This window comes from Quercus robur, chromosome 11 (genome assembly GCF_932294415.1).
Source record: "Quercus robur chromosome 11, dhQueRobu3.1, whole genome shotgun sequence".
NCBI classification, from domain to species: Eukaryota; Viridiplantae; Streptophyta; class Magnoliopsida; order Fagales; family Fagaceae; genus Quercus; species Quercus robur.
In genome coordinates this window covers 13,182,701-13,204,863 of record NC_065544.1, presented here as the reverse complement: position 1 = coordinate 13,204,863, position 22,163 = coordinate 13,182,701, and the positions used below count along the sequence as shown (strand labels likewise).

Below are 22,163 nucleotides of genomic sequence, written 5' to 3'. Positions count from 1 at the left end.
ACAGATAACAAGAAACTGAAAATTGTATTCTTCAATCAGTCCTTTTAGGGTTCTATGTCCTGTCCACTCTGCTAGAGCTGCTTGAACATCACTTCCATGTCCTTCAAATAGAACATACATTTAAAACAAAAAGTTCCTCAAGAATACGGTATAGTGAACAGTCATCGAGTTTCTCATTGTTACGAAAATAGAGAAGTGATAAGTGTTGTTCAACTTGGATGGTAGAAATGATCATGTAGGCGAGATCAAAGAAAGCAGATGATGGTAATTGGACAAGAATTAAACTATAGGATTTTTTTATTCACATCAAATTTGGCATCTGTACTCTCACTATGACAGAACTTATCAGAGATTCAAAATCTCTATCAAGTAACAGGATATCTTTTTTAACATATGCATTTGTTATGGGATAACATATGCAGATCTAGTTGAATAGAAGCTTGCATACTATGATGGATAGATTAAAAAAAAAAAAACCTGAAGATCACGAAGTGTGTGGAGGATATAACCTTCTTGCCCTAGTTCAACACCATTTCTAGCTCTTCTTTGCTCTTTCTTCTTGCTCTGAACACCAATTCCATTTCTTTATTTGTCTGAGAGAGAGAGAGAGAGAGAGAGAGATGCACATTGATAGTTCCACAACCAATTATTTTACTGCTATTCTGTCTCTTTGGATACTACTTCAAAGTGAAATACTGCATTTATCAATTCTTGTAGGTCTCTTACATCTTGAGAAACAACTGGGATATAAACATCCCTAAAATTGAAAAACATCAGCATGAAGCATAAAGCTCTACTGATTACAAGATTTGGCTTTAAATGGGCTATTCAAAATTTAAGCAGGTGAAAGTTTATACTCTTCAAAGTCTTCACATGTCTGAATACTTAGAAGCCTTCACATGTCAGAATACTTTGACATTTCCCATGCTATTTTTTGGCTTTCAATCTTCAGAACTCCCTAACTGATATTAGAGTCTCAGGCATACTTAAGGGCTGCTTCGTTTTTTGATTTCTGCAATTATCAAATGAATGAGATCAAAGAAGTTTATATTAGTCAATCTCAATTTGAAGCTATTTTAATTTTAATTTTTTTTTATTTGACTTACATTGGAAATATCTATCCACAAATTAAGCCTCTGAAGAGCTTTTCCTGATTCTTGTGTTTCACGAGCCAAAATTATCCCTTCACCCAAGGTGTTCACTTGACCACTAACCAATAAAGCAGCTGCTGCATTCATTATCTGTTCAAATATTTTGGTAATTATTAGATTTCTCGATCATAAGTAGTAAACTCATGACATTAACAGCTTAATGAGAGCCAGACTGCCAAAGAACTTACAAGTGCATCGGCAATGGACCCTTTCTGTCCTGATAACACACGCTTTAGAACATCCGCATTATACTCTGGATCCCCACCTTTCAAGCTATCTAGGGTGCAGCGGGGAATGCCAAACTCCACTATCCAGTAAACATTACATCTTTATCAGTAAGCATAAATAAATTGTTCATAACCATTACTATGTAGAAACTAATCAAACATGAACAAATTAAAAATTAGAGGCAAGATTCTCACATGGATCAAATGAGAATGTCTCAATGTTTTTTGGAGTGACATCAAGGATTAGCCCAGGTCCTGTATTCAAATCATTGATCCGTGACTAAGATGAGATCTACTAATATACTTAAACAGATAAACTTTAAAAGGGCACCACCTCATCAAGATTGATAGAGCATCACCATTTGTACACGTATTGATAGGCTTCTAGAAAATTTTAAATTATGCGATACACTGAGGAAAAATATGTGAGAGGACATAAATTGAAAATATAAATTATGGTTTTTTCCACTTAAAAAAGATGTTCTTTTTTGACATGGATAAGCAGTGTTATATGCCATTCAAATATAAGCAAAAAATTTAATAAGTTGGCACTAATTACTAATGCAAAATGTAAGAGATACAATTTTTTTTTTGTTTGTAAATCTATGTGAATGGTTTGGATCAATAAGAAAACTGACCAAGGCATGTAAAGATGGGTTATGCTCGATCAATCTTGATGGAAGGCCTCTTCATCATAGTTTATCTCATAATTTAAAGAGAAAGAGAGAGAGAGAGAGAGATACGAAAATGTCAAATTCTACAGTTGCAATATGCATACTTCAGCATTCAAAAAGAGAAGTATCTTACCTAGGGGGCTCATTTCATCTAAGCCCTCTGAGTGAACAACTAATGCTCTTTTCATGCCAAAAAGTTGCAATGCTTTAGCCATTTTTAAGACCTAAACAACAAATAGAACATATACTAAGAAAAAAACTATTATCACATATACGCAACTAATTACTTGAAAAGTGAACCCAAGTCCATTAACAGTATATAATTTTGTATCGGCTTCCTTCTATTAGTAGAGAATACACAATGAAATCAATGATGAAGTGATAACTGTAATAATAATATGAAACATTAACATAGTTGCTTTAGTTTGGTTACATGCTCTCAAACTGAAACAATAGAGATTAATTTTTGCTACTATAAGTTGTCTAAGCTCTACTGCAAACAAAACATTTTAACTTGATTACAATTTGAGATACTCCAGGACTATGTTGAGCCAATAAGCAAGTACATAACACTCAAAAAGTTTTGAGTCAATTATACATTAATCAACAATTCAGGCAAGACCCAAAATCAAAATCAAAATCAAAAACCTTTGAATCTTACTAACAATTAATCTATTAATTATCTATTTAGTCACAACCTTATATCTATTGAAACCATCCTGGCAACATAGTGACTACATTTGAAACAATGAAATATTCAATCACTTTTGTTATGTAATTAGTTTCAAATCTTTTTATTTTTGGTGGAGGGGAAGTTATATGAAATTAAATCATCAAGAAATAAAGTTTTAGGAGAGTAGATGATAATTTTAATATTCTTGATACAAATACTTACCAAGTCTTCTTTATATACTCCAACAACAGCAAAAGGTACCCTAGATGGATTCAACATTGGGCCCAATATGTTGAACACAGTTTTCACTTTTAGCTTTTTTCTAACAGGGCTGACAATCTTCATGGCTGGGTGATACCTTGGAGCCATCATAAACCCAATTCCTCCTTCGTTCACGCACCTCGTAACCCCCTGAGTTAAAGAAAAAACAATGAGAAATTGAATTAATATAGGAAAAAATCATTTGTTCAGAATATTGGCACTCTTCTCATATTATATAAGTAGAGCACATACATTCACATTTAAAAAAAAAAATTCTCCGCTAGATGTAGTTTGGGGTTTCAGTGGGTATAGGTTTGGAAATAATACTATGGGCATAAATACTAATTACCATTGTGCTTATGAGTGAAAAACATCTATCATCAGATAGAGATAGCATCCTCATCTGACTGCAAAATTATCACGATAACTTCTAGGTTGATATGTATTTCATAAATTGTCTAAAACTATAAAGTCTAGTGCAGCCAGTTTATAATCTCCTAATGGTCAGAATATGCTTCTCACCACACAAGAAGCTGCTCTGAAGCGTAGTCACTCACTACCCATAATATCATTGGAGCATCAACTAAATTTTGAAAAATAAAATTAATTACACTAACCTCAGGATCCAAGTCAAAAGCTACTCCCAATGCTTCTAATACATCAGCACTTCCACAGGCGGAGGAACTTGACCTGTTTCCTTGCTGAACACAAAACAATTAATCAATCACTATTTCAAACATTTGTAATACATCTCACTAAAGATCACAGCCTCAAAGTAAGTGTAGAGGAATGCCAACCTTTGCAACTTTTGCACCACAAGCTGCAGCAAGTATTGAAGCCCCAGTGGAAATGTTCACAGTGTTTGCTCCATCACCACCCGTTCCAACAATGTCAACTGCATCATTCAACCCTTCTACCTTCACACTATGCTTGAGCATTGCCCTTGCCAACCCCACAATCTGTTTAATCATTAAAAACCCATAAAAATATTAACTTTCACTATCCTCCATTTTTTGAGATAGGTAGATAGTGGGGGAGGGGGAGGTGGAGTTTGAACCATAGACATGGGCCACCACACAGGAAGATGCCATCACCACAAGGCTTTCGCTTGAACCCTTCATTATCCTCCATTTGTTATAACATTAAGCATACTTTTGTAGACAAAAATTGAATTGGCTTAAGTCCTTAATGGTCCGTTTGGATTGAGGGAGAGGGAGGGAGAGTAGAGTAGAGTTGAGTTAGCCTAAAATTAGCTTGTTTTTAGCCAACTCTACTCTACTCCCCTCCACTCCCCCTCCTTCCCCCTCCATCCAAACAGGCCATAAAAGCATTTAGGCAAAAAACTTGGGTGGTTGGCCTCAGATTTATCAAGTAAAAATCTATTAACATGATTTTTAAGTGTTAAGAAGCAGCTAGAAAACACGCCTTCAATATCATTATTCCATGAAATTTCACTCAGACAATAAATTCTAATATCATATCTATCAATTCCAAGTGGGCAAACAGCATACTATAATTTTGAAATGTCAATGATAAAACTCATTCTAATAGAACCCAAAAGAAGAGAACATTTTACCTCTTCATATGTCTCCCCTTTAGCTCTCAGCAGAACAAGAAAAGCACTAATCAGTGCCTCATTTGCATCTTTTAGTAAAAAATCAAGGGAAGCCTCAGCCTCAGCCTCAGATAAATCAACACGATCTATCAATGATTCAATCAACTGCAACAACCCCAAAAAACCAAACAAAATTCAGAAACCAAAACAACCCAGAAACCAAAATTACAAATAAACACAAATCGAAACAACCCCAAATCCGTACCTCATCGAAAGATTGTACTTTTTGGGTTGAACTATCAGATACAGTGCCGGGAAATGCAGAGACCAGAGTGGTTTTTTGACTTAGTTGCTTTGCGTGAGGAATTGGGTGTGGGAAAAAGCAATTTCGAGGAGCATTAAACTTGGGAATGGGATTCAAAGAAGGGAAAAGGATTTGAGATTTGTAGGAGGAGACAGCCATTGCAGCCCAACTTCACAACAAAAAACCAATCTTTGAGAACAGAAACTGTGAGTCTCTCTGTGAATGTATTTGTCTTTATGAGGGAACAAGAAGAGATGGGTTGTTTTATTTTGCAGCTTCAATATGTAATGTAGCAATATCATTGTCCAGCACAGAAGGCCAATGATTAAATCGGAATCCATATTTGGGGTTACCATATGTGAAGATTTAACGTAACTTACCAGTTTTCTATGTAAGATGTCATCTGTGTAAAAGGCGCATTGATGTCATGTAAATCCGGTGATGACTGTTTAGGTGAGAAAAAATGTGTGGATAAATCACCCACTTACCCAAATGGTCACGTATAACCGGAATTAGCTCCTACTTCAATCCTCATCTTTTTCTCATATTCTATAAGTGCTTATACTTGCTTATACTTGTGAAATGATTATTTATTCGGTGATATTGGTTTGTTTGTTATTAGTAAACCAAATTATGATCAGATTCTCAATTGAACCGATAAAGTTTGGTCCGCTTTTTAAAACTATGCATTTAACCTCAAAAAACAAAAATCTAATACATATTTGTATTGATCAAATAAAAAACAAAAAATATTTATCTTTATTTCTTTTCTAAGGAATTTTAAATCCAATCCACTTATTAGTTTGATATTTTATTTTATTTTTGAATTCTAATGCACTTCGATATCGTGTAGACTAAGTGATTAGGTGAGAAAAATGTGAAATAATCCTTACTATTATCATTATTTTTTTATGAGATTAAATTTTATAAGGAAGTGGGGTAAAACTCATATTTTACTTTTCCAATCTCAAATGTCATGTCATTTTATCACACATTTAACAATAAATTCAACCACACCCAATCAATTATAATACCCATATATTAATCCAACCAAAGTGGGATTTGGGAGCTTATTCGGATATTATTAAGTGTGGTAGGTTGTATTAAATTTTAAGTAAAATGTTGATATGACAATTTCTTATTGGATGATGCAAAACATGGGTTTTACATCCCAACCTTACCAAATTTAGACTCTTTTTTTATTCCCTCTAATTATTTTTAAATGGGTAAAATTTAGGTACTAGATTACCCTATTAAATTCTTTCTAAAAAAAAAAGAAAGATTACTCAATCAAATTCTAATAGATTTCAATACTTTGAATTTATTTGGAGAAGTTATTATACAACACTAAAGGAATTGTATCTTATTTATTTTTCCTTTTTAAATTAGCATTGTAACATTTTGTTTTTAATGTTGTGTTGGTTGGGGTGAAAAGAAAAAAGGAAAGAAAATGGCTGGTTAGAGTTTCCACCAAACCCATTGTTTTTTTATCCAAATTATAAAATTACAAAATTACCCCTACATGTTTCCATCCTTACCACCAGGGGCTCTTTCATTTCCCAATTGATCAAAGTCTTAGCATTCATTATATTTCCTCTATAGTGGGTTATTTTGTCTTTCCCTTCATTCATAAAGAGTAGACATCATAGTTTGAAACTCTCTCAAAAAAAAGTTTCGTCATGATTTTGTCATATTAAAACAAGGGACGTGCCCTTTTTGTTTCCCAATTCTTATGGCCTTAGAGCCTCTCATCCATTAGGCTATCTAGGCAATAATTTAAGGTCCACAAATAGAAGAAGGTGCCTAAAATATAATATAGGGTAAATTACAAAGTTGGTCCTATCCTTGCGGTATTTGGATTTTACACCCTAATGTTTCAAAACTTGGATTTTATCTCCTAAAGTTTAGGGTTGTTTAGATTTTACACCACCAAATTCTGAAAATTTAGGGAGTAAAATCCAAACTCTAAAATATAGGGGGTAAAATCATGGTTTTGTAACTCGGACCGTTCATTGAATTGTAAAAATGAGAGGTTCAAGATTTTTAAGGCCAAACCGAAGTTGAATTGGAGTCGAACCGTGATAACATCATAATTAAATTATTAATTATTTTAAATATAAATAAATGTATAAAAGTATTACAAATAGAATATTTTATTAAAATAGTACAAATAAATATAGAGATGCACCACTTTCAAGTTTAAAATATTACTTTAAAGTTTATCTTAATATATTAAATTAAAAAGTTTAACATTTAAAATTAAATATAAAAATGATTGCATTAAAGAAAATGTCCACTCTTGCATTTAATTTACCCTTTCCCCAAACAAACTCTCTTCCCCATGCATTAGTATTCCCCATCCTCATAAAACCATCAGACCCTTGCCCACTAATACACTACCACTAGGCTAGTCTTTTCTTTCTTTCCCTTACACACTTCTTGTTTTCTCTCTCTCACCCCTCTCTCTTCCAGAATTGATTTGAGCAAACTCTTCTCACTTTCTTCCAAAACAGATCCGAGCAAAATGTCCCCCAAAACATCAATTTAGCGAACAAGATCTACTACTTTTGGCTTCTAGCGAACAAGATGACCCTCTCGACGATGAAAGATTCAAAACTTCTAGCAAGTTTTCAGTGAATATTTTCAAACAAAATGCCCAAGTCTGAACGGAAAACCTGTACACGGTCTATAATGTCCATTTCGTTGCCATTTTTTTTTTTTTTTAGGTTCAAATTCAAAGGGAAGTAGGGACCCGTGAGAAGGGGTCTGGTCACAGTTCTCAAAACCGTGAGGTCTGACCACGGTTCGCACAGGTCCCTACTTTTTTTCCATAGAGCGGTTCCTGAGGCTAAAAGAACCACAAAAATGAGCAATTCAAGGTTTTTCCAATTGGACCATATGGTCCGGTCCGGGTTTTAAAGCCATTGGTAAAATCCAAATTCTAAAACTTCAGGATATAAAATCTAATCACCTCCGAACTTTAGGGGTGTAATTTGCAATTCACCCAATTTCTTATTTTCATTTTTAAATTATTGAAAGCATTACATTTTCTTTTTAAAGCATTTTTTTCCATAGTTTAGTTGCAAAAATAGGGATGATTTTATTTTATTTTTTTCAATAGTTTAGAGATGAAAAAAATATTTTAAAAGTTTAAGGAGAGAAAGTGTGGTGTTTACAATAGTTTTGGGACAAAAAAAAAGACATTTTAATATTGATAAGAGTAGAAATTTATGCAAATTTTATAAAAATGAAAATAATGTTAGGAAAAAATTTAGACCCCAGTTGATTTTGGGGCAGAATTAATAAATATATTAAATTACCACTCAGATTAATTTACAAGCTAATTACCATCTAACTAGCAACATAAACCATATGGAAAAAAAAAAATCACACAAATAATAAAACATATGGTGACATAGGGAAAAATGAAAGAACACTATAATAATAAAGTAAAAAACGACGCTGAGGACTTTTAACCATCCACTCAAATAAATATATTAACCTTAGAGGCAAAACAAATTCACATATCCACTGATCAAATAATTGAAGTTTTTTCCAATAAAGAATACCTTATTCTAAATTGTTATAGCCTATATAGTACTTACTGACGTTACCAACACAGATTTGAATCCACAAATTCAAATACTCATGACTTCAAATACCTACTTGTAGATTTTCTCCACAACAGTAGTAGAGTATACACTGGATGGAGGCTAAGATCTACTCTTTTGAAAAGTTTAGGATTTTTGATGCTTTACCTCTCCAACCTCCATAAAGGCCGGGTTTGATGTGCCTTTATTTAGGATTACAAAAACTCACTTTGTATAGCCAACCTAATGAAAAACCAAATAGGTTAAAATCTGAATGTACGATTCTTGATTGATCAACTAATTGTTGAAGATGTGTCGAGATAAATTTTCAATTGATCAAGTAGGTGTCGAAATAACATGCTTTTCTTAAAATTAATACCACGGTGATAGTTCCCTATCATCACATAATAGTGTCGTTTTATTTTACCGAGGATGCTTGATAGTTCCCTCTTACCATTTACTACATGAACTGTCATTTTAATTTACTGTGGTTGCTCGCATGTAATTTCTAAGTCATCATCCATACCCTTTTCTATTGTAAATATGGCCAATTAGACAACATCAATTTTCAGATTAGTGTACTGACCAAAATGAATCGTTTTACATTATTTAAAGGCCAAGTTGCTACTTTTTAAATGTTAAGGATAAAATAAAATAAAAATTGGACAAACTTTTTGAGGATCAAATATTTGTTTCATGTGTTTTTAAGATACTGGTGGATTTCAGTTAACTCAACTAGTAAAATTTCGGATTGCTGAATAAGAAATGAGGGGTTCAACCCGCCTACACCAAAAACTGATTGATATCTTAGTCTAATGATAAATAACTATTATCAAGAATGGACACCATAAATTGACATTCTTAAAAAAAAAATTATTAAAAAAAAAAAAAAAAAGACACTGGTGAATACGTTAAAATTGGATGAGGTCACACATCAGTTACATACATCACTTACATCATTACCCAAATACACTAACTTTGCATGCACAGTTACAATGGAAACTGACAAAACTCTGGTTGGTGAACACTCATAACAAACACTCTTTTGGGTTTTTTTGTGAATCAATTATTATATCAAAGCAAAGCAGTAACGAAATTGGCTTCTAATTTTTTATGTACACATGGCTGCACAATCTCAGTCATGGTTACGTCCATTATTAACCCCAAGAAACCAGAAAATTCATGTCCACAATTTTTTCTATTTTTTGGTCTGACAATTACCACCACTAGTTTATACTTTATTCAGGAAAGGCAAATGGCTATGCTTATAAATTGGGTTCCTCTCCTACGACACAGTCACAGCATAAACTCACAGAATCACTCATCTATACACAAGAGAGAAGAGAGAAATGGAAGTTGTTCAAGTGCTCCACATGAATGGTGGAAAAGGTGAAACAAGTTATGCAAACAACTCTCTGGTTCAGGTAAAATTAATTACCAAACCCCTACCACGAATATTTTCAAATCATATAGGTTCATATATACAGGTGGTACATGATATTCCCACTTAATTGACTGTTCAAGTCAGGCCAATGCCATGTTAAAAAGGACATTTTTTATGTGCCATATATTGTTACGTAGAAAATTTTATTAAATACTCGTTATTGCACACTTTGAAAACACGATATTAGTTAAAATTGTAAAATCATGTTTTAAAAATATGATTTTATAATTTCACATTTTTAACTAAAATAGTGTTTTAAGAACACGAATTCAATCTGAGGTAGTGTTTGTATAGAGAATATATAATAATGAGTGTGTGACAATTATTTTTCTTTGTTATAACATAAAAGTTTTTTTACTGCGCTAGTTTGATTGACTAAACACAAAGAGGAAGAAAAATTACAATACTTTGAATAGTTGAATATAAGATATACGCTATTATCATCACTTCATTTTACCATACACAACCCATTTCATAAAGGACAATTATTTTCTTAGTTTATGAGCATATAAATTACTACTCATTCAAACTCATTTTGTTTGGACTTTGACAGCAAAAAGTAATATCTTTGACCAGACCAATCACAGAGGAAGCTATTACCAATCTCTATTGCAGGACCTTGCCAAGGAGCCTAGCCATCGCTGACTTGGGTTGTTCTTCAGGACCAAACACTTTTTTTGTGGTTACTGAAATTATCAAGGTAGTGGAAAAGCTTCGCAAAAAATTAGGCCATGAATCACTTGAATATCAAGTGTTTTTGAACGACCTTCCTGGAAATGACTTTAATACCATTTTCAAGTCATTGCCAAGCTTCCAAAAACAAATGAGTTGTCAAATGGGGCCTGGTGCTGGTCCATGTTTGTTCTCAGGAACTCCTGGTTCTTTTTATGGTAGGCTTTTTCCAAGCGACAGTTTGCATTTTTTGCACTCTTCTTACAGTCTCCAATGGTTATCTCAGGTAACTTATTCTTTAAACAGAAAAAAGGTTAATTTAATTAATAATTATATCCATAATCATGTGATTAATAAACTACCACTTTATCCAAAAGGCCAACATGGGTCCGTTTGGATTGAGCTTATTGTTGCTGAAACTGAAAATTGAAAACACTGTAGCAAAATAATTTTTAAATGTGTAAATAGTACTGTGGGACCCATTTTTAATATTTTTTAATATTTTTTAATACGTGAACAGTATATGTACAGTGCATGAACAGTATATACACTGTTCATAACAGTACATTTTGTCTCCAAAGTCAACAAATGCGGGCAAAAAAAAAAAAAAAAAAAAAACAAAGCGAAACGCAACACTGGAAACGTGGACACTGGATTCATCTGAATCCAAACGCCCTCCATGTGTGATTTTTAACTTTTTAAATGAGAGGTAGAATGAAAACAAGGTTTGAGCTCAAGATGATTTACTCTAATACTGCATTACAAAAGAAATTTGCATTTCTTATCTTGAATTTTAAGCAAGAAATTGAAACCTCATTGTTAATGTGAAGTGATGATTTATTATATTGTATAATGATAGCATACAATATCCCTCTCAAACCCATTCATATGAATGAAATATTGTATGCAACAATACACAAATAACCACCTCCAATTAAGCACTTATGAAATGAGTAATTTATATGTCAATCACTCAAGAATTACTTTAGCATTCAATTGATCTTAAATACATAAGACATAGTTATTCCTATTCTTGAGGTCAATTGGTATTACTAAGTTATCAAATTCTTCATAAGATGTGCTTTTGGTAATACATGCTTTAGCATTTTTCTTAATGTAACTATTCAAGATCTACGTGTCAGCTCAACTAACACCTATTTGTATTTATAACAGAGATGTTCACAACTCAAATCTTCGCACCATCATTGTAATTTTCGAATTATAAAAAGTGATTTTAAAAAAAATTATTCAAGATCTATGCAATGATAAATTGCCAGATATAGTTCACACTTTACTAGCATGAGAATAAAAAATACACAGTAATGATATGAATTTTATTGTGCAATAGGTTCCAGAAGGGCTGGATAATAACAAAGGGAACATATACATGGCATCTACAAGCCCACCAAGTGTACTTAGGGCATACTACGAGCAATTTCAAAGAGATTTTTCAGTGTTTCTGAAGTGCCGTGCAGAGGAGCTGATGGTAGGAGGGGGAATGGTGTTAACATTTTTAGGGAGAAGAAGTGAAGATCCATCTAGCAAAGAGTGTTGTTACATCTGGGAGCTTTTAGCTATGGCCCTCAATGACATGGTCTCTGAGGTAACATAGGCTACTACAACTCTGGTTACAAAATGATTAAAAGTTTCCTATTTGTTTCACTTAATTATGATTAGTATAGTCATAATTAATTAAATAATCTTGAAAATTTGAGTATTCAATCTGAGTTTGTATAAATTGACGGAATGTTAATAATGGAATTAGATCCTACTATCTATTTATTTTTGAATTAGTTAATGAAATTTTAAAAAATCAAAGGACTCCACAGTCCAAATATGTTGATAATATGATGACCTATAGGAGTTTCTTGACCATGAACTAATAGAACAAGTGGTAATGTAGCATGTTTGCACTAGGAAGGAATAATTGAACTCAAATTTGCATAAAATCTATTATGCTAACCATAGGATGTACATTCCAGGGACTCATAGAGGAAGATAAAATGGATTCCTTCAACATCCCTCAATACACACCATCCCCATCAGAAGTGAAATCTGAAGTTTTAAAAGGAGGATACTTCTCCATTGATCGCCTGGAGGTTTCTGCAGTCAAATGGAATGATTATGATAGTGAATTCAACCCATCTATTGCATTTAGTGATGATGGATACAATGTTGCAAATTGCATGAGAGCTGTGGCTGAACCCTTGCTTGTTAATCAATTTGGAGATGCAATCATTGATGAGGTTTTCCGTAGGTACAGGAAAATTATTTCCGATCACATCTCTAAAGAGAATACTCAATTTATCAATGTGACCATTTCCATGAAAAAAAGTGGTCATTTCATCATATGAATGGCTCACGTTAGTGTGGTTTTCAAATAATGTGGTAGGTCAACTGGTCTCGTATTTGTTTTTTTCCTAGTTCTCGCTCGCAATAGGTGTTGCCATATATTATCCGCTAGTGCTTTCTTATGTAATAAATAACGTGTATTTGAATTGTTCTCAGTGAACTCTATCTAGTGCCTACAATTTCTCATTTTCTCTAGCAACTTGGCATGAAGAAAATCATATATTTGGATGGTTTATGAATTATGCATTTATTGTGAGTGAATTTCAATTAGATCAAATAGTAAAGTTTTTGTCACTGAAGATTATTTTTTTTTTCCCTTATATGGCCACTAGTCTTTATATAAGATTAGCACCAAAAAAAAAAAAAAAAAGCGAAAATACTCAACTTTTCAATTGATTTTTCTTTATTTCATTGTCAAACTTTTCATTTGACATTTGATTTAAGATGTAAACGAGTTGAGCCAAACCAAGTATTAAAGATTCAAGTTTGTTCTTTTAATAATATTTTGAACACAAGCCAAGTTTAATTTCATCATGAAACAAAATTACATGTTTAAACTTAGTTTATTTTCTTGTCGAACAATCTCAAATTAGTTCATGAGCTACTTGATTAGCTCTTTCCCCCTATTTTAAGTAATACCATGACTAAAAAATTTTACATATCCACAAATCCATTAATTTTTTTACTATGAATGGATTGTTTATATTATTAATAAACTTTAAATAAAAACTTGATATCATATGAACTTGATATCATATTATTAAGTCTAAATAAGTATATTTTTAGGCAATTAAGCATATAGAAATATAAAATTATATATAGTTAAATCGAGCCTTAGGTTCATCAATTTGATCATGAATATATATTATTATGTTTGAGTTTGACATGTTTAATAGGAGTCTAAACTTGACATAAGTTTGACTTATTTGCTAAATAAACAAACACAAATAAACATTTTCCCGAATCAAGCTCACGGTTCATTTACACTGTAGCTATATATCAGCATATATGAAGCAAGTCGGTGTGAGGAGAGCTTAAGAAATAAGCCAACTCAAAGATTGATCAAAGAAACGGCATGAAATGCCGTATAGGACGTTCAGACCATTGCATATTGTTTAAAGTAACCGATGAATACATTGAACCCAGATCTAGACAAACATCAAATCAGTAACATTACCGGCACCAAGGCAAATGTTTTCAATGTTTATCTACGTTTGCAATTGCAGAAGTTGTTAATTAGAAACTAACAAAACTGTGGTTGGTGAACACTCTATATACCAAAAGCAGTACTATTTGAAGGTATATACTCCTATTTAAGAAGCTTCTTCCATTTAGGATCCTCATTTTTTTTTTTTTTCAAAAATGTCCCTATATCCCTATATTTAAGTAGAGACAAAATTAAAGAACAATTTGGTAAAAATACAATTCTAACTCTCACTAAAATATTGCCTAAAAAATAAGGTCACTCTCTTGTTGATTTTCAAATTACTTTATCCACTTATAAATTAAATTCTCAAAATAAAAATTATATATATAAAATAAAAATATAGGTTTAAAAAAAAAATAGCTTCATTGCACATGCGAAGCGCGTGTGATGAGACTAGTATATTACAGTTGTGATGACCTCACGGTATGAGGTTTGTATTTATAATTCTTGTGTGGAAGGTTAAAAAAAAAAAAAAAAAAAAGGATAATGCCATTGATGATACGTAATATACACCCATAATTTTTGTACATAGTTCACTAATTCTGAAAGGTTAAGAGGTTATCTATCAAATTCTTTGTTTGATATCTATATATAATAATGGATTTTATTAGGCAAAATTTAACATTGACTACTGTATATCATATATGAAAAGGAAAGAGCCAGCGTTACGTACTTGTGATGACCTAATGGGTATGGCGTATGAGAGGTTGGTATTGAAGGCTTCAAATAATTTACTTCCATTTTCTTTTCTTTTCTAAGTTATGACCACAAGCGTTAGTCCTTCTTCTAAGCACAGTAGTCTCATGAGACCATGTCTCAATGACATGTAGGACTCACGTGTCATTGAAACATAATTCTCATGGTAATGAAATTCTCTAACTAAAAAAGAATCACGACCACTTCTTTCTCTTTTTGGTTTTTTGTTTGTTTGTTTTTTTGATTTCACAATCATGAACAATAATATCTTGAGAAAAGGTACGTTTGGTTGTATATTGGTTTCATCTCCCTCGATACAATCAGCTCAAATTCACATAACCAACCAGCGGATTGAGATCAGGACCTAATGCAATTTACTCACTTTCTCTCACAAAATTTTTTACATTTTTTACTTTTTAACTTTCCTTTAATGGTTGAGATTGAAAGTTGAAAAAACAACTTTCAATCTCAGCCATTGATTACAATTGTATCAGGTACAATACTTAGAGTATTGCACCTAATCTCAATCCACCAACCAGCTATACAAGATGGAAGTTGTTCAAGTAAATTCGTGACCATTACTTTTTTTATTTTTTGACAATCATGACCACTAGTTACTTGGAAAAGGGAGGTGCCTATGACTATAAACTAGGTTCCTCTCCCGGTATAGTGCAATTATAGCCATATCAACATTTTGTTTATTTATTTTTGAATTAGTTAATGTAATTTTAAAAAAATCAAGGGACTCCAAATATTTTGATTATGACCTGTTGGAATTTCTTGACTGTGAACTAATATAGCATATTCGTACTAGGAAGGAATAATTGATCTCAAAGTTGCATAAAATCTATCGTGCTAACCATAGGAAATACATTCTAGGAACTTAGAGGAAGATATTATGGATTCCGTCAATATCCCTCAATACACATCATCGCATCAGAATTGAAATCTAAAGTTTTAAAAGGAGGATACTTCTCCATTGATCGCCTAGAGGTTTTTGCAGTCTAATGTAATGATCATGATAGTAGATTCAATCCATCTTTTGTATTTAGTGATGATGGATACAATGTCGCAAAATGTATGAGAGTTGTGGTTGGACTCTTGCTCGCCACTCACTTTGGAGATGCAATAATTGAGGAGGTTTTCTGTAGGTACAGGAAAATTATTGCTGATTGCATTTCTAAAGAAAAAGCTCAATTTATCGACCATTTCTATGACAAAGATAGTTATATATGGCTGATTGAACAATGGTCCTATCATCATCAAATGCAAATTCTCTGTACCACTTTTTGTATACCACTTTATGTTCCACCAATCACTACTTATCATGTGTATGATTGCTTTTCATTCTAAATTTCAGTTATTTTATAAGGAAAGTAAAATCAAAACATGAAAAATAGTAATTGGTGGAACATAGAGTGGTATAGAAAATTTGTATTCATCGTTATAAGAATGACTCACACAGAGGTGCTTCTCTAATAATGTTAATGTGGTAGGGTTGACAAGTACTTGTATTTGTTTCTTTTTCTAATTCTCATACAAGGTGTTGCCATATATTTGTTGGGTGCATGTGGGCACCTCCAACCCACATGCCTATTAGTGGTCATTTAATAAGTTTGTGGTAGTGTGGCTTAATAGCCACATAATGGGATTAGTGGAATATAGAGTGGTACACAAAAAACAATACAAAGAATTTGTATTCATCGTTATATGAATGACTCACGCAGAGGTGCTTCTCTAATAATGTTAATGTGGTAGGGTTGACAAGTACTTGTATTTGTTTCTTTTTCTAATTCTCGTACAAGGTGTTGCCATATATTTGTTGGGTGCATGTGGGCACCTCCAGCCCACATGCCTATTAGTGGTCATTTAATGAGTTTGTGGTGGTGTGGCTTGTAAGCCACGTGATGGATGAAAATCCTATTTCAAACAGGAGACTTAGGGTCTGTTTAAATACAGTTTATTTTGCTGAAAACTGAAAACACTGTAGTAAAATAATTTTTAAATGTGTGAATAGTGCAGTGAGACCCATTTTTAATTTTTTTTTTTCTGAATAAAGTGGTTGTGGGTCCCATGAACAGTGTGTGAACAGTGCATAAATAGTGCACTTTGTCTCCTACACAATGAATCAATGTGCATGAACTGTGCAGTTACTGTTCATATGTGCTAAAAAAAAAAAGGAAACGTGAAACTCAAAACGCAGACGTGCAATAAGCCCAATCCAAATGGGCACTTAATGTGACAAGCAAAGAATCTTAATTCAAATAAGATTAGAAATAAACATGCTTGAATTTTTTCATGAATTACTTGATTAACTTATTTTTTTTCTATATAGAGTAATATCATGATTAAAATTTTTTACACCTTCACAAATCTATGAATTGTTACTACGAATAGACTGTTTATATTATCAATAATGATATCATGACTTATTTACAAACTTATACGATTCAATCTCAAGTTTATATAAGTATATTTTTAGACAAGTATACATATAAAAATATGATATTCATAGTTTAGTTTCTAACGTTGATTGTAGTTTTTGTCATGTTAAGAGAGAGGGAAATAAACTTGCTCATGCCCTCGCTCGTAGAGCAGTTGCATCTGCTGATTCTGATGTGTGGTTAGAAGAGTTACCACGTGATTTGGAGGATATTTTTCAGTTTGATTTACATTAATAAATGTTCTTACTGGTTTCTCAAAAAAAAAAAAAAATCGAGTCTCAGGTTTATGTTTATCCAAAAAAAAAAAAAAGTCTTAGGTTCATGAGCTTATTTATAAATACATTATTATGTTTGAGCTTGGCTTGTTTAATAATTGAGCCTAAATTTTGACTTAAGTTTGATTTGTTTACTAAACAAATGAATATATATATATATATATATATATATATATATATATATCTTGAGTTTGAATTCAAACTGTTCATAAACAGCTTCATTCATTTACAACCCTGTCTAATTGTGAGTTTGAAACTTCGTTTGTGAGGGACCTCGTATATTGGATAGTATGTAACGAAATTGGCTTCAAATATTTTACTTCCAGCTCCTTTCTTTTAAGTTATGACCGCAAGCATTAGTCCTTTAGAGTACAATACCCTCAAGAAACCAAAAAGAAATCACAAGACCACAACAAATTACTCATTTTTTTTCGTTTTTGGTTTCACAATCATGATAACTAGTTCTTGAGGAAAGGAATTGGTCCGACTGGGTTTCATTTGCTCAATACAATCAGCTCAAACTCACAGAGCCCCCTACACACAGAGAGATTGGAAATTTTCTATACTTTTGTACACCACAGGGGTTACAAAAAACTTGAAAATGTGCCATAGGATTCCTTTTATACCTTGGCTTCAAAACCACAAAACCCGACCTTCACAACAGCTGATAGAAACAGATCCAATCACTGGATTTGCACGAATCTCAACAAGTTGAGATTCTATCTCAATGGGTCGAGGTAAGAGAGTCTCAATCTATTGAGAAGAAATTGAGCAAGAATCAAGATTCCAGAAACTTAATTCTTCTTAAACTTGAACTCCGACTTGTTTTGGAGTCAAAATTAACTTCAAATTCCCACGAGGCTCACCAAGACTTTTACAAATTGAATATAATTGAGAAAAAGACTCCTATTAATAATGATGATTTTATGTAGTGACAATTCATCAATATCTTATTCACTCGCAACAAAATATTTTCTTTGTGCGGCGGTTTTTTTTTTTTTTTTTTTTTGAAAAGGAATACTATTTCGCCGAATTACCGGCGTAAGGACCAAATTTGAGTCCCTAGCCCAAATGATAAATGAACTTAGGCCCAAAAAGCCCATTACAATGAATTTGTAGAGAGTGAGTTGGAAAACTAGATTTTAATGAATCAAACAACAAGTAAAAAAAATTCAGATGACAAGAAAATGAAAATAGACTGGTTTATTCTAAATAAAACTGTCCTCAGCACAGTATGAGGAAATTAGTTCTTATATACTTCTCTCAAGATAGATTACCAGTTCAATTCTTGATTGCTATGGTATTTTTTTCTTTATTTCTTGATCTCTTCTCCATGGAGGGTCTCTTACATTATATAGTCCCCTTTAGATGATTTTGACCTTCCACTTGTTGATTTTCTAAGTCACTACTTGAGTGCTTATCCCATCGGACACCCTTTCAGGCCCTCTGTGAGTTGGGGTAGCCAAGGTGACACTATTCAAGGGTCTTCTTCACATTAATGCAACCAAAAAGTTAGCTACAGAGCATTTATTGCGGTGGTAACAGCTTTCACTTTAGATATTTCATAGCCTCCTTATATCTTGTTCCTTCTTGATACTTATTCTCATCAATGGAATTGTCAGGAACGTTACTTTTGATGTCAGACTGTACCTTCCGACCTCGGCTTTGCATAGCTGAGGATATAACCCTCCTCGGACTACCTCTTTGGATGATTATGATCATACTTCACTTTAGACAATCTTGACCTTCCACTTCTTGATTTTTTAAATCACTACTTGAGTGCTTGTCCTATCAGACACCCTCTTAGACCCTCTGTGAGTTGGGGTAGCCAAGGTGACACTATTCAAGGGTCTTCTTCACATTAATGCAAACAAAAAGTTAGCTACAGAGCATTTAATCCGGTGGTAGCAGCTTTCACTTTTGATATTTCATAGCCTCCCTATATCTTGTTCCTTCTTGATACTTATTCTCATCAATGGAATTGTCAGGAACGTTACTTTTGATGTCAGACTGTACCTTCTGACCTCGGCTTTGCATAGCTGAGGATATAACCCTCCTCGGACTACCTCTTTGGATGATTATGATCATACTTCACTTCTTCACTTACTAACACAGATTCTCACAAAAGTATTTACTCGTCCACGAACTATTTAACGTCATCGGATTGGGCCCCTGGCCCAATATATACATAAATATATAGTCTTAGACCTATCACTCCTACAACCGGTATGTAACAAATTAATATATAATTTTTTTATCTCATAAAAGTGGTAACAAAAGGCATAACTTGTAAAAATCTTTCCATATTCCTTTTACATCCTATCCATTCGTTGGAAGAGCTTTGTACTCCATTGCTATTTATGAAGCAAGTTGGCGAGAGGAGATCCTTAGAATTAAGCCAACTCAAAGATTGGGTAGAGAAACGGGCCGTATAACTAGGGCGAAAGGAGCCGACAGGTTCATACCATTGCATGTGTCTTTAAGAAAACTGATGAATACGTTGAACCCAAATGTAGACAAACATCACTTCAGTAACGTTACCTGCACTAAAGCGAATCTTTTTCGATGTCATCTACGTTTGCAATTGCTCTTTCAAGTTCATTGGAAACTGATTGATATGTACCCTTTTTTTGTGTTGGTTGTTTAGAGGAAAGTAAGACCATTTAATTGATAAATGAACTATTTGAGGGAGTCTAGACTTTCAAAATAAAAACTCACTTAATATTTTAATAATAATATTTTAGTATGTTTTAACACCAAGCCATATATATATATATATATATATATATATATAAATGTCTTTACGGGATAAAGTAACATTCAAATTCAAAAGAAATCTTCCTTTAAAAAAAATAAACAAAGAAAACCTAATCTCTATCAATTGATTATAAATAAATAAGATTTATTTAAAAACTGACCTAACAATCTATTCTAATCTTGTCTAATGACCCAGCTCCTAATAACATAACAAAAACCAATTGTTAAAAATTAAACACTGAAGAAACCTTTCATATTGGGCATCCATTTGTAAGTGCGGTGTTGTTGTATATTGAAGAGCAAGTGCTTGAGTCATTTGCATCAGTTAAAGGAGTCTTTCCTACGTATTGGGGGGACAAAATCACTTCTTAAAGACAATGAATTTAGTTTTATGCCTTGACTCTAAAAAACCGATAAGTTGCAAATTCCGTCAAGTAGGGTTTTGATCCATTATTTGAAATAATTCATGATTCGCTTTTATGAAAGAATATCCACATGTTCTGGGATCAAGATTCCATTCTTAGGTATTTTATCAAAAAGATTTCTTGAAATCCTAACATTTCTTTTAAGATATAAGGGTCTAGATTCTGCCACCATGCCACATTAACATTTCACTAACAATGCCTTTAAAATAATAATAAAAATAATAGTGCAAACAAAACCAAATACTTACTAACGTCATTAACTATCATCTCCTCCTTCATATGCCAATCCAGTTTCCCCTCCCCAAGGCGATCTGCCAAACTGGTTTCCTTCTCCGGCAACTTGCATGTATAGTTCTGTGCTCACTTTCATTTGATCTCTTGATAACCAAACAGGGGGTGGGTTTGTTCCGATTAATTTTAATTTTACTGTATTGAACAAAACAATCAGTGGATATAAAGATTTGTGACTTTGATTGGGATAGAATAGACTTTCTTTTCTTTTTTCATGGTTCATCTTAAAGTGAATTTTTTTTTGGAATAAATATCTTGAAGAGAAATTTGTTGAACCAAGTTGACTCAGATTGGAGATTGTTGTCTTCAATAGTGTAGACTTTCTTTTCTTTTTTCACGGTTCATCTTAAAGTGAATTTTTTTTTGGAATAAATATCTTGAAGATAAATTTGTTGAAACAAGGTGACTCAGATTTGCGATTGCAGTCTTCAATAGTGTAATTTTCTTTTAATCCATATGAATAGAATTGTGGAAAATGGAATGAGTTTGTTGTATTGAGATGAAGATTTGAAATAATGTTAAGAATGTTATCAATAATCATTCAGGGACGAATGACTTGCAGAAGGTGATGAAGACAACCCAAAAGCTGGGACATTTTGGATGATTCTAGAGAGACAGAGTTTGGCAGATGAGTTAGTTTTTTTTTTTTTGGCAACATTATTTTATCATTTTAAAAATATTGTCAATGGAATGAAAACATGATAGAATTTAGACCATTAAATTATAATAAAAAAAAAATGGTTAAGATTTAAAGAAAGCTATTAGATAGTGTACCCTAAGAACTGTAGAAAATCTGAATGTCGTGTTTTGGCCATATTTTGCATTATCTATCAAATTCCTTGTTTGGCATCCATCATCCTTATAAATTAGTTATCAATCAAATTCCTTGTTTGATATCTATCATTATTGTAAATTAGAAATTTGAGACAAATCTAATTAACTTTGACTACTGTATAAGTGTATATCATATATGAAAAAGGAAAGAACTAGGCTCATGTTATGATCTTATGTCTATGGGGTTGGTAATGAATAATTCTAGCGACACGTCCAATCACCCACCTTAATTCACAACTTACTCATTTATGTGATTGTGAGTGGTCAATATTTTTTTAACATTACTAACTTGTGAATGTGACCCACCACTTTTCGTCGACTACTTATAATT

General features: G+C 32.7%; 2 protein-coding genes across 2 annotated transcripts; one reads left to right on the top strand and one right to left on the bottom strand.

The window, feature by feature from the left end:
• Positions 1-675: 675 nt before the first annotated feature.
• LOC126705652 (anthranilate phosphoribosyltransferase, chloroplastic-like) lies at positions 676-5,244 on the bottom strand. Its single transcript, XM_050404759.1, has 10 exons — positions 4,807-5,244; positions 4,563-4,706; positions 3,784-3,945; positions 3,604-3,687; positions 2,948-3,136; positions 2,186-2,276; positions 1,574-1,633; positions 1,340-1,458; positions 1,107-1,241; positions 676-1,012 (listed from the first exon to the last, which is right to left on the bottom strand). The coding sequence occupies exons 1-10, from the start codon at positions 5,002-5,004 to the stop codon at positions 977-979; spliced, it is 1,218 nt and encodes a 405-aa protein (XP_050260716.1). The 5' UTR covers positions 5,005-5,244; the 3' UTR covers positions 676-976.
• Positions 5,245-9,698: 4,454 nt separating this feature from the next.
• Positions 9,699-13,089, top strand: LOC126706622 (S-adenosyl-L-methionine:benzoic acid/salicylic acid carboxyl methyltransferase 1-like). The gene is made up of 4 exons (XM_050406158.1): positions 9,699-9,859; positions 10,433-10,837; positions 11,900-12,154; positions 12,534-13,089. Exons 1-4 carry the CDS (start codon positions 9,785-9,787, stop codon positions 12,903-12,905), a joined length of 1,107 nt encoding a protein of 368 aa, XP_050262115.1. The 5' UTR covers positions 9,699-9,784; the 3' UTR covers positions 12,906-13,089.
• Positions 13,090-22,163: the final 9,074 nt, after the last annotated feature.